The sequence below is a fragment of the Scyliorhinus canicula genome, chromosome 3 (assembly GCF_902713615.1).
Source record: "Scyliorhinus canicula chromosome 3, sScyCan1.1, whole genome shotgun sequence".
NCBI classification, from domain to species: Eukaryota; Metazoa; Chordata; class Chondrichthyes; order Carcharhiniformes; family Scyliorhinidae; genus Scyliorhinus; species Scyliorhinus canicula.
In genome coordinates this window covers 200,789,055-200,803,080 of record NC_052148.1, presented here as the reverse complement: position 1 = coordinate 200,803,080, position 14,026 = coordinate 200,789,055, and the positions used below count along the sequence as shown (strand labels likewise).

The following is a 14,026-nucleotide window of genomic DNA, read 5'->3' as shown; positions in this document are numbered from 1 at the left end:
CAGTGACCCAGCAGGGAATCGAACCTGGGACCCTGGAGCTGTGAAGCATTTATGCTAACCACCATGCTACCGTGTTGCCCTAAATGTACTCGCCTATCCTGCACTTGCCTATCTTTTTCTTCTTGGCTGTCTGGGGTGTCACCCATTCCCTCGCTCCCAGCATACTCTTAAGATGTGGGATGACCATATCTATAAGCAAGCAATGCACAAAGTTCTCAACTTCATGGATGCTTTAAAATGTATTACCATAGATGATAATGTCCACCATATTTCACCTGGTACTACATGTGTACAAGGTATTTTGTCAACTGTGTCCTCTTGCTAGATGTTCACCCAGTGAGAGGCAGAGTAAAGTGGTTTGGGTGCCTTTCAAGAATGGTAGTTTCCTGGAATTTGGGGTAGCCCTGTCACTCCTTGTGCTTGGTGATGAGATCATTCTTCCAGCAGTTCTGCCACAGGCAGTAATACGGTGACACATTTTCACGTGGCATGAATGGGGGTGCTGAAGGGTGGTTGCTACAATATTTTTTAGGAGGCAGCCACATGTGTGCCTACATTAGGGCTGTTACCAAAGTCATAGATATTTACAGCATGGAAACAGGCCCTTCGGCCCAGCTTGTCCATGCCGCCCAGTTTCTATCACTAAGCTTGTACCACTTGCCCTGCGTTCCTTCGCCATTTCCACTGAGTTGTGAGGCCTCCCCGAACAGGCGCCAGAATGTGGCGACTTGGGGCTTTTCACAGTAACTTCATTAAAGTCTACTTGTGACAATAAGCTATTATTATTGGGGAGCAGAACCTCAGCAAAATTGGAGTCTGTGAATCACACAATAAGATTTTTCCATTTAATCCATCCATAAGTTGCTGTGGGCAGCATGGTAGCATTGTGCATAGCACAATCGCTTCACAGCTCCAGGGTCCCAGGTTCGATTCCGGCTTGGGTCACTGTCTGTGCGGATTCTGCACATCCTCCCCGTGTGCGCGTGGGTTTCCTCCGGGTGCTCCAGTTTCCTCCCACAGTCCAAAGATGTGCAGGTTAGGTGGATTGGCCATGATAAATTGCTCTTAGTGTCCAAAATTGCCCTTAGTGTTGGGTGGGGTTACTGGGTTATGGGGATGGGGTGGAGGTGTTGACCTTGGGTAGGGTGCTCTTTCCAAGAGCTGGTGCAGACTCGATGGGCCTCCTTCGGCACTGTAAAATCTGTGAAAAAAATCTGTGAAGTTGGACCAGAGATTCAACTATAATTAAGAACCTCATTTATGGGCATGCTATCCTACGTTAATAGTACTTGGCACGGGGAGCTGCGCTGCTGAAATCCAAACACTGTGGATAGCTGCACAAAATAATGGGCCTGCCTTGTCCGTCCATCGGGAGCGCGCATTGGGCGGGCATGTGAGTGAGTCCGTCCATCGTGGGCGCGCGTTGGGCGGGCAGGTGAGTGGGTCCGTCCGTCGGGAGCGCGCATCGGGCGGGCAGGTGAACGGGCCCGTCCGTCGGGAGCGCGCTTTGGGCGGGCATGTGCGCGGGTACAACCATCGGGAGCGCGCATTGGGCGGGCCGGTCAGTGGGTGTGAAACACATTCGCAGCTCTGCCCTGCAGCGTGAAGCTGGCTGGACCAAGGGCCACGCACGCTGGGAAAGGCCCCGCGCTACCGGGGAGGGAGGTCGGGCGCCATGGCGGGGCGCCGCGGGCTGGCGCTTCCACCTCACTCCCTCAGGCAGGCCGCCGCGGTGGAGCCGTCTGTCTCAGTCCAAACCTGTCACAATAAATCGCGGCAGAGAAACTGGGCAAAGAGTGTCAAGGCACCACAAAGCTCAGTCCCCAGAGCCCTTTTAAATCTTATTTCAGCCCTGACAGTTCATCCCCGCCCCGGATTGAGGTGGCAGCTGGCCAATCGGCCTGCGACTATCATGCCCAACATTTTCTTGAGCAATCTCCAGCGACCCTGGGTCGGGCGTGCGCCTGCTTGAACAACGTAAAATCCTGGCCATGATTTCTGCCGCTATGGACAGGATTTTGTTGTTGTAATGAAGATGGAAATAGTGAAGTTCCCCACCAATTCCTGGCCATTTTCCTGGAGGCTGAATCGGATGATCCGTTGATCATAGGCCACTGAGATTTTCCTCTGTAGGAGAAGATGGATGTCTGGAGGTGTCCCCGTGGCGACAGGCCAAGGGATCAACACTCCAGAATATTTGGGGTTCCCCTTTACAAACGTATATAGTCAAGATGTGGAGATGCCGGCGTTGGACTGGGGTGAGCACAGTAAGAAGTCTTACAACACCAGGTTAAAGTCCAACAGGTTTGTTTCAAACACGAGCTTTCGGAGCACGGCTCCTTCGGAAGGAGCCGTGCTCCGAAAGCTCGTGTTTGAAACAAACCTGTTGGACTTTAACCTGGTGTTGTAAGACTTCTTACTGTATATAGTCAAAGCTTTGAAGGGATTTCCAATCACAATGGTGGCCCAGCAGTTGTGGCCGTTCCTTTTCATTTTTTAACAAGTGCTGAGAGGCCGCCTCAAGTGGAGGTTCCCTCTCCCTGAAGTGGCAGGCTACAGCTCCTTCAGTAGCGGGGGGGGGGGGGGGGGGGGGGCGCTATTAGCCCTCCAACGTTGAGAAATCTCCCGCCATCCTGGACTGGATGGTGAGTGTGCCCTCTGGCCACTAATAGGCTGGTCCTGCAAAAATCACTGACCCTGTGCAGAGTTGGGATCTGCATAGAATCCAAGTGTCGAGGTCCCGACCCCAAACATAAACTCCAGAATCAAATTGCTACAGAAAATGACCGTGCTCTTTAAGTGTCAGTCCTGTAGCTTCAAATTACATGGGCTCTGCATTTGAGGAAGGGAATAAATTGACCATCTGACCAGTAGGACCCCGCTTATCTGCTTTCAACTGTCACCTGCTGTACTCATCCATGGTTTTTAATTCACCCCTTGCTCCTTCCTCAAAGAGACTGAATCCCCAGGGGTACTGATGTTTCTGACAAGTGGAGTGAATGCTTGGTGGCCAATGTGCTATCTGTTTCACTGGTAGCTCATGCTGGTTCTTGGGTTCTCCGAAAGAAACGGAAGAGACAGCAGAATGTACCAATTCCAACAATTTCTACACTGTGGGGTAAATTTTCGCAAATGTGCCATTCTGATCTTGCGTCTCACCCACTAGCAGTGCATTTTGCGAAATTGTGGACATGTTCCTCTTGATTTGCCATGAATTAACATTTTGATATGTGGTATTGGCAGGCGAAGCTTCGTGGCGCCGCTAGGTATTGAGCAAATTGCAATTTTGAAGAACACCTACATTGACACATCCTGCACCCCAGCGAGTGCGTGAGTAAACAAACATGCGTCATGCAGCTCGATTCCAGTGGATGCTTGCTTTCTGGCTGCATACAAATTGAACCTGGAATTTTCTTGGTCTCTATGGCAAAGCCACTCAATCTCCTTAAAACACACAGAAGTCATTGCTGTAACGTTCCTGGACTCGAGCAATAAAACACTGTGCAACGTGTTTCTTTGTCGGGGTTTATTTAAATTTAAAAACATGTTTAGAACAATTATTATTTTATAATATTCAGCTTGTATTCAGTTATGCAACTTAAATGGATAAATGCACGATAGAAATGTAAATTATTATCATTTGGTTTTTTTCCAAAGCATAAAGGCAGATTGACTTTTTGCCCACATTTCCCCTCTTCCATCCCGCACCCCACCAATCAAACCACAATACAGCGCCAACACTGGTTATATGAGGGAGGTGAAATGCCTGTATTTACGTGTGTTATTAATGCTTATTTTTGCGACAAAGGTCTCTTCTATTCCCAAACCAGTTCTCCACACCCAAATAACCAGTTTGTCAAAACTGAAACTCACCTTCAGGACGTCAAAGTGCAAAGGCAATTGAGAGCAGGATTATATATAGCGATTACCTCAGCGGGGCCTTTTTGACTCATTGAGGAAACATTGAAATCTTATTTGCATTGAACAAAACAAGCAAGTTAATATAAATTATATTGGAATGATGTAAGATGAAAGTTAACAATGTAAATCCGGTTTTGTTAGTTATCTGTCATCAGTTGTGTATTAGATGAATCACATAGGAACAGAGTAATGTAGATTTGACTTATCTTCGATACTATCATAATGTTCACATGGGATGGGGCAATGTGTAAATTCACAAAGAACCCAGATCATGTGGGCAGTAGAGCAATTGTGCTCCTGCCCAATGGCTATAGTGAGAGGTCAGATCCAATTTCAGGATTTAGATTCATTTGAATCACTGTGCCACGTGCTAGCCAGAGTAGAAATGACAGGATATATAGGATGAATAGGTGACTGAAGGGATGGTGTCAGGGGTAGGGTTTCAGATTCCTGGGGCATTGGGACAGGTTCTGGGGGGGGGGGGGGGGGGTGAGACCTGTACAAACTGGACGGGTTACACCTGGGCAGGACTGGAACAATGATGAACTATTTGCTAGAGCGGTTGGGGAGTGTTTAAACGAATGTGGCAGGGGGATGGGAACTGATGCAGGAAGTCGGAAGGTGGTAAAACAGGGACAGAAACAAAAGGCAGTAAGGGGGAAATTGTAAGGCAGAGAAGCCATAGTCAAAAATCAAAAAGAGCGACAGTACAAGGTACAGTGACTGAGGGGAGCTCAGTGAATAGGCCCAGCAATTCTAAAAGGAATAAAACGGGAAGTAAAAACATAAATGGAAAGCGACGTGGCAGGTTGTTACTTGAAGATATGGGTTCAACGACAAGGAAAATTAGGAGAAAAGTTAAGAGGAAAAATTATTTAGGTGAGGTTACTGATCATGTTGTTAAGGTTCAAAACAGCGGTATAAAAGCCAACATAAGTGTACTTTACCTGAATGCTCGTAGTATTCGGAATAAGGTAAATTCGTGAATGACTATGATTTAGTGGCCATTACTGAAACATGACTAAAGGATGGTCACGACTGGGAGTTAAATATCCAAGGGTATCAAACTATTCTGAGGATAGAATGGATGGTAAGGGAGGTCGTAGCTCTGTTATTTAAGGATGACATCCGGGCCATAGTAAGGGATGACATCGATGTTATGGAGTATAAGGTTGAATCCATTTGGGTGGAAATCAGGAATAGTAAGGCGAAAAAGTCACTGATAGGAGCAGTCTATAGGCCGCCAAATACTAACATTATGGTGGGGCAGGCAATAAACAAAGAAATAACTGATGCATGTAGAAATGGTACAGCAGTTATCATGGGAGATTTTAATCTACAGGTCGATTGGTTTAACCAGGTCGGTCAAGGAAGAGTTGAGGAAGAGTTTATAGAATGTATTCGCGATAGTTTCCTAGAACAGTATGCAATGGAACCTACGAGGGAACAAGTGGTCCTAGATCTGGTCCTGTGTAATGAGACAGGATTGATTAATGATCTCATAGTTAAGGAGCCTCTTGGAAGGAGCAATCACAATATGGTGTAATTTAAAATACAGATAGAGGGTGAGAGGGTAAAATCAAACACTAGTGTTTTGTGTTTAAACAAAGGAGATTACAATGGGATGAGAGAAGAGCTATCTACGGTAGACTGGGAGCAAAGACGTTATGGTGAAACAGTTGAGGAACAGTGGAGAACCTGCCAAGCGATTTTTCACAGTGCTCAGCAAAGGTTCAAACCAACAAAAAGGAAGGATGGTAGAAAGAGGGAAAATCGACTGTGGATATCTAAGGAAATAAGGGAGAGTATCAAATTGAAGGAAAAAGCTTACAAAGTGGCAAAGATTAGTGGGAGACTAGGGGACTGGGAACTCTTTAGGGGGAAACAGAAAGCTACTAAAAAAGCTATAAAGAAGAGTAAGATAGATTATGAGAGTAAACTTGCTCAGAAAATAAAAACAGATTGTAAAAGTTTCTACAAATATATAAAACAAAAAAAGAGTGGCTAAGGTAAATATTGGTCTTTTAGAGGATGAGAAGGGAGATTTAATAATGGGAGATGAGGAAATGGCTGAGGAACTGAACAGGTTCTTTGGGTCGGTCTTCACAGTAGAAGACACAAATAACATGCCAGTGACTGATGGAAATGAGGCTATGACAGGTGAGGACCTTGAGATGATTGTTATCACTAAGGAGGTAGCGATGGGCAAGCTAATGGGGCTAAAGATAGACAAGTCTCCTGGCCCTGATGGAATGCATCCCAGAGTGCTAAAAGAGATGGCTAGGGAAATTGCAAATGCACTAGTGATAATTTACCAAAATTCACTAGACTCTGGGGTGGTCCCGGCGGATTGGAAATGAGCAAACTTGACACCACCAAGGAGGTAGGAAGAAAGCGGGTAATTATAGGCCAGTTAGCTTAACTTCGGTAGTAGGGAAGATGATGGAATCTATCATCAAGGAAGAAATAGCGAGGCATCTGGATGGAAATTGTCCCATTGAGCAGACGCAGCATGGGTTCATAAAGGACAGGTTGTGCCTAACTAATTTAGTGGAATTTTTTGAGGACATTACCAGTGCGGTAGATAACGGGAGCCAATGAATGTGGTATATCTGGATTTCCAGAAAGCTTTTGACAAGGTGCCACACAAAAGGTTGCTGCATAAGATAAAGATGCATGGCATTAAGGGTAAAGTAGTAGCATGGATAGAGGATTGGTTAATTAATAGAAAGCGAAGAGTAGGGATTAATGGGTGTTTCTCTGGTTGACAATCAGTAGCTAGTGGTGTCCCTCAGGGATCAGTGTTGGGCCCACAATTGATCACAATTTAAATAGATGATTTGGAGTTGGGGACCAAGTGCAATGTTTCCAAGTTTGCAGACGACACTAAGATGAGTGGTGAAGCAAAATGTGTAGAGGACACCATAAGTCTGCAGAGGGATTTGGATAGGTTAAGTGAATGGGCTAGGGTCTGGCAGATGGAAAACAATGTTGACAAATGTAAGGTTATCCAATTTGGTAGGAATAACAGCAAAAGGGGTTATTATTTAAATGATAAAATATTAAAACATACTGCTGTGCAGAGAGACCTGGGTATGCTAGTGCACTAGTCGCAAAAAGTTGGTTTAACAGGTGTTAAGAAGGCAAATGGAATTTTGTCCTTCATTGCTAGAGAGATGGAGTTTAAGATTAGGGAGGTTATGCTGCAATTGTATAAGGTGTTAGTGAGGCCACACCTGGAGTATTGTGTTCAGTTTTGGTCTCCTTACCTGAGAAAGGACGTACTGGCACTGGAGAGTGTGCAGAGGAGATTCACTAGGTTAATCCCAGAGCTGAAGGGGTTGGATTACGAGGAGAGGTTGAGTAGACTGGGACTGTACTCGTTGGAATTTAGAAGAATGCAGGGGACCTTATAGAAACATTAAAAATAATGAAGGGAATAGATAGGATAGATGCGGGTGTCGATTCCTGGTTAATTTGCTGTCAGTCTAGATTCAATAAAATCTGAGATGGATTTGCAGGTATCATATCATTTAATAATAACTAACTTGCAAGGCTGACTCAATCCATAGGACCTCAGGACACACACACTGTCTTCTGAGAGCCCAGAATAAAGAGAGACAGAATACAAAGAAGCTTCTGCTGATATATTCAAAATCACAGTAAGATTCACATATAAGCTTCCCATTGGTCATTCTATACACCTCCTGACCTGGCCCTATATCCTAATTGGTCACTTTGCATTGTAACCCCAGCATCTTTTTCAAACTTCTGACCACGAGGTTACCATCCCCCGCGAGCCATGAAACTTCTGCTTTCCTTTGTTCTGTCTGTGACCACAGTGCCCTCAGGGTCCTAGTGCCTAATTTTATCACATTCATTTATTCATTTCCTCATTCCCTCCTTTTATCATTTCATGATAAACTATCGGTCCAAGCCGCAGTCACGGCCCCTCATCTAGGAAAACTTGTTGCAGCATTTCTAAATCCTACTGCAGCACCTCATCGGCCGCTGCATGCTCGTGGATCCTAACAGTCAAGACTCTGGCGGCGGCTATCTGTTCCACGGCACCCTGCATTTTACCCATCACGCATTTAAGGATGATCGTGCCCACAAAGATGCAGGCGAGATAGTCAAGAGCATACCGGTTCTGCATGGCAAACAACCTGAGTTGAGATAATTCCCTGGTTATTGCCCCGAGGGCCCCTAAGGTCTCGTTTCCCAGGATGGTAAGGCCGCAAATAAAATACTTCCTATCGTTGACCGCCAAGGAACCCCCCATACCCCCCAGTGTCAAGGCGTTCAGAATTCCCCATCCGGCTGAGTGGCCCCGGTTGGGGGCTGGAACCTGAGGTTTCTTCCAACCTTCGCAGAATTCGGCTGAGACTGACCGACGCGCCAATTTATGGTGCAGTATCCACTCAGTGGGGCAGGGGACTGTGGTGGGGACTAGAGTCCCGATAGCAATTTGGCGGGGAAATGGGAGTGACTAAACATTGGCCACTGTACCATTAAAGAAAAAGTAGTATCCTTGCTCCGTGTACCGGCTAGCATCACAATCAGTGTATTGGTTGAGCAGGGAACCCCCAGTAGCCCATTTCATCCAGCTTTGGAACGCCCATTCGGGCCTCATAGCAATGCAGAACGCCCTAGACTCAACAGTGATATGAGAGACATTCGCCCAGCTACAAAGGAGCTGGATGCCTAGCGTCAACGGGACACAAGTGGCATTGTAACAGGCACATTGACCTGATGTCAGGGTTATGCAACACTTTGGATCAGTACAAGTGGAGGACAGACATGTTATATTCATTTTCATCTCTACCAGCAAACAGCCGTACCTCTCACTGCTGAAACAATTCTCATATGACCGGGAATCCCTATTGGGAGTGAAGGGGCTAGATATATATGCCCTCCACCGTTGAAGCTTATCCTAGTGAGAGTGGGAATTATCCCCAGGAAGGGGAAGGCGAATAGCCGGTGGGCCGAACCTGGATCGGAAGGAAGAGTAACTTGCGCGGGCGGTGGCTCGGAACTCTGACAATGAACCACAGTTTGGGGAGTGCCCCAAAGCGGTGAAACAGAAAATAACCTAGACACCGATGTGGGGTTTGGGTAGCAGACAACCCTCCCCTGGCCATACAAGCGGTGGTAAATCTAGAAGAGATTCATGCCGTCCAGGTTTCCCTCATTCCGGATCCTAAATAAATTAAGTACATCTCCTGATAATCTACATCTGGTTGTACCTCCCCTCTTACACAGCCCTTCCTCTGTCTAGTCCCTCTTTCTCTCTCACAACCTCTTCCTACCCCCTCCTCATAGTCTGATTTTACCTGTAAGGCATCAAGGTTAACACATCCAAAATCAAATTTACATATGCTCCAAAAACAAGGCAATGTCCATGCAGTCTTCCCTTCCCATCGTTGGGACCGGTGCAATTGCGTCATAAGTCCTGAATGGTCCGTTAACCGGATGACCTTCCATGAGTCGATACCACGTCCTCGTATATGGGGGCAGCGAAGAACGTCATCTTTGCAGAGGTGGAATGTCCGGGTACTTCGGTTGGGGTTACAGATGTAGATGATATTCCCCTGTTCCATTACCGCCGCCGATGTCACTCTAAGCGAGGCGTTGCCGAAGATCACACAGGCGGCGTGTAGCCACCCCATCATGCTTCACACCTGTAAAATAGCGCTGGGGAAGGGAGGCAGGTTAGTGACCGACCTTTTACAGTGGTGGAGGTGGACCCAAACACTCCACCCCTCCACTTTAACTGCAGTGGGGGTGGTAAGGAGAACTTGGAAAGGCCCCTCCCATCGTGGCTCTAACCCTTTCCGAGTCCAATTTTTGACCATGACATAACGACCAGGCTGCACTGAGAGCGAGCTATGTGATAGGGACGGTGACGAGTAAGCTGCACGGTACTGGCCATGGAGCTCCTTGAGGGCGTTAGTGAGGGCTAGAACATAGTTAGTCCTTTCTTTAGTCAGATGGTGAAACTGGACCAATCTGGGAACAGGCAGGTTCCCGGGAGTTCTAATGGGCCTGCCGGAAAAGACTCGGCAGGAGAGAGCCAGGCCGATCCTGCAGGTGTGACCTACAGCTGAATGAGGACACCGGAGAGCAACTTAAGCCATGTCGGCCCCGTGTCCGCTCTTAATTTAGCCAATCTAGTTTTGAGGGTCTGATTATGTCTCTCAACCAACCCGGCTGACTGCGGTCTGTCCACACAGTCTAACTGCTAACATATCCCCAACTGGGAGCAGAACTCCTTGTTAATCTGTCCAATCAAATGAGGCCCGTTAACAGAACTTAACTGAGCCGGTATTCCGTACATAAACACCTCATCACATTTTTACAGCCTTTGGCTCTCCGTCCTCTTCCGTCTGGTGTCATGGTCACCAGTGACGAGATGTCATCTTTGGTGAATAATGATGGGCCAAGCCTATCGGCAGCATCCGAGCCCTAGCCAGCGTACAACACATATTAAAGCATCCAATGATTGTGCAGTCTACAATTATAATAACAAGTATTATCAATCCATGCAGCAGGTAAATCCCCATGACCAAGCTATGAGAGATAACCCCGAACTGAATCTGACTAGATAGATAGCCATCCTCAATACTACTGTGTTTCCCTTAGGATTTATATCCTTCTTATAGTTATACTGACTAGCAACTATCCCTCAGCCTTGTCATTCGTGTTTACATGTCAGGATTTGTAAACTGTGCAGGAAAATCAATGGTAAATGCATCCATCTCGCAGACCAGTGTCAATAGACCCTTTGTGAGGTGCTTTCCTCAAGTCCAATCACCGTGAACCATAGCTGGCGCCGCTCAGGAAGGTAACACAATAGCCATTCCGGTTGTTCCACTACCTCCAAGGCATCTGACTACCTCGGGGCAGTAGCACCATAAAAGCGTCCTCATGTCCCTTAGAAGCAGCCCACAACTCAGTCCATCAGCGACCAAAAGGTCCTTATCCCTCACTGGGATTTTTTGTAGGAAGTGCTTTCCGTTTCCCATAGGAATGGTAATTGCTGATATTTTGTATCATGCACTGATTATCTTGCTTTATTAATTGCAGGAGCGTCAACCAATCCTGTTTCTCTCCTTCTGACTTCCTGACTCTGACGTCAAACATTGTACTGAATCATGTAGCCCGCCAGCCCTGGCTTACTTGAGACAATAGCTCCGTTTTCTTCAACCCCCTGTTGTCTGTTATCATTTTCCTTACCGCATGGAGTGTATACTTGCCATTATTTGTTTCTTCTTAAACACCACTCACGCACGTAGTACAGGTAACTTCTTGTGGTTACAACCCAATTGAATTTATACATAACATTCCCAAACAACTTACAGGACATTTAGTCTGTAACAACTGTTATACTCTCCAATGCTATATTGGTTACAAATTTCCCCTCGCGGCAGCAAGCTGCTAATATTCTAGACCAGTGCCTCTCAAAGTGTGGTACGTGTACGCACCGGTACGTGGAGTGTTTCCAGAAAAGAAAGAGACAGTAATCCTGGATTGGCTTGTTTCGCTCACCGGTCCCTGGCACATTGGGAAAAAACTGCCGGTACGCCACATCAGATAGTTTGAGATGCACTGTTCCAGACTACTGTCATTTAAAGTATGGGGGTTCCTCGTCAGTCACTGCTGTCTGCCGAGACCCTTAATAACTCCTCCGCGTAATACGTCCCTCCTGGAGACCACAGATCACCCATCAGCTAACGTCCCGTTAGAGATGTCTGACCGGAGGTTTCAGTATTCAGTAATAATTTGATATTTTGATTTGTTGCTAACCCGTAAGGTTTTTCTTCCGGGCTCTATCATTCAATTCCCTCAAACATGTAGCCAATTGTATCATTAGTTTTTTCCCATACTGTCTGAAACATTCTTCTGCAGAGTGTTGTTCAGGTTCTTCATCGGTATGATCGTTGCTTGATCTGAAACTAAAACGAACAGGTCAAAGGCGGAGAGGGCCCTATTTCTTAATTTGTATCTTCCTATCCGTGCTTGGATATTCCAGAAGTACCATCTAGCATAGCCCACGTACTGCCTCACAAATCGATACCATAAGTCTGTCACTTGTCTACAAGATTGCACAGCCTTTTAAAGTCACATTGTTGTCGGCCAAATTATTCTTGCAGTAATTGCACGTTGTCATTAATCTATCCCACTTACCCTGACACTTATGTAGCATGGTGGTTAGCACAAATGCTTCACAGCTCCAGGATCCCAGGCTCGACTCCCGGCTGGGTCACTGTCTGTGCGGAGTCCGTACGTCCCCCCCCCCGGTGTGCGTGGGTTTCCTCCCACAGTGCAAAGATGTGCGGGGTTACGTGGATTGGCCATGCTAAATTGCCCGTAGTGTCCCAACAGCAAGGCCAAGGGGGAGGGGAAGCCGTTGGGCCACGGGTATAGGGTGGATACGTGGGTCCGAGCGGGGCGATCATTGCACGGCACAACATCGAGGGCCGAAGGGCCTGCCCTGTGCTGCACTGCTCCATGCTCTTGGATTCAAAATCCCCTCTGTGGTCACAAACCTCAATCATTAAAGTTGCCTGATATTCCACAAAACAATCAGGACAAACCTGAATGCCCCAAATCTCCCTGGGGGCTGCAGCATCCCATCGCTGTCTTTGCAAATGCATTATCCATTCTCCTGAATACTCAGTATCTGACCGTCTCCTGGGTTTCATATGACTACTACCAGTCCAAACAATCGGGCTACAGAATGCCCCACAATCCTGACTTGTGGTTTCCTGATACTCACTGTGAACCATTTTAAACTGAGGGCCATTAATCACCGCCCTTGTGGCCTGTTAAGCCTCCTTCTGTTATTGCACCCCTGAGTGAGATGCGAAGAATCTCAAACTCCTCCCCTTTTGCTCACCCAGTGATCCAATCTGGTAAAAACCTTCCCTTGATACATTCCTGATAGTGCTACTGCATTTACTTTAATTACTTTATGTTGATGACGACCGGATTTGTATGAAAGTAAGATCGGATTTGTATGAAAGTAAGATCCAAACATGACATTTGAACTTTATCAGCTGTCCAATCAATGCTGCTAACAGGTTTTAATTCACTGTCTTCTCCCCCATCGGATCATTTGTTTTAAATGTGATACAATTTCATTTGCTCCAGACACCATGCTGCCCTAATTCAACTGTATGTGTACTCAGAATCTGAACTAATCTTGTCTTCACATCTTACAGCTTCACGGATGATGTTCCCTGAAGTCTTAGTTGGTAGCTTCACCCAAACTTCCTCTAAATTAGCAAGTGGTTTTAATATCTTAATTTTTCTGCATCAATTTTTTCATTAAATATTTCCCTGCAATCAGATTCTCATTTCCTGATACTGCAATTAATTCTCTTAATCTAACTTCTGGTCCAATATCTTTATTCTCCAAATCTCCTTCTTCAATGTCTATAACATGCTAAACATCATTATTTCTGCAAGTGACTTTTCGTGCTCGTCGGGCACTAGGACCCTGCGGAGCCATGCAGTACAGCTCACACAAAGCTGTCTGCTTGAAATCTCTTTGTCCCGAGCACATTGCTGTGCCGGCCATTTATAACTTCTAATTGATGTGAAACTATTGTATTTATTTCCCTCATTTTATTTATTATTTTTTTTCAGCCAAGACTATGCCGAGTTGCAACTAATCATTTACAAATCCCAATTTATACAGTTTGATTTCACTTTTTGTTTTCTTCTTGAGAATTATGTTTAATTAACATCATTATTGCCAAGGTTCTGAAGAACTTTCAAATACTTACTCCGTTTTAACTCTCACTTTAATACCTCCTAAAACACAACATTTCACAAAACTAGGAACAGAGGTTATCACATTCTTATCAAACAGACTCATTCATTCATTGGAGATCTCCATTCAGACAAAGGAATTCAAATCCTTATACGGTCATTCATCAACACACAAGTCATTTATAACCCAATTCTGTTTCATTCAAACAACCCATATCTTCGCGAAGCTATAGTTGAACGGCATTGAACTGTCCGCAAACATTCCATCAGCGATCCTTCCTTCACTGAACTGTTTCGCGACATCACATCAACCCGGTACGGACCTTAA

The 14,026-nt window shown here is 45.9% G+C and overlaps 1 protein-coding gene across 1 annotated transcript in view; it reads left to right on the top strand.

The window, feature by feature from the left end:
* The first annotated feature begins 1,331 nt into the window (after nt 1-1,331).
* Nucleotides 1,332-14,026, top strand: part of gatb (glutamyl-tRNA(Gln) amidotransferase, subunit B) — a 254,894-nt gene continuing 242,199 nt past the window's right edge. The window contains exons 1-2 of the mRNA XM_038791991.1: nt 1,332-1,393; nt 3,244-3,330. Coding sequence (XP_038647919.1) covers nt 1,347-1,393; nt 3,244-3,330 — 134 coding nt within the window. The 5' untranslated portion in view covers nt 1,332-1,346. The remainder of the gene's footprint in view (nt 1,394-3,243; nt 3,331-14,026) is intronic.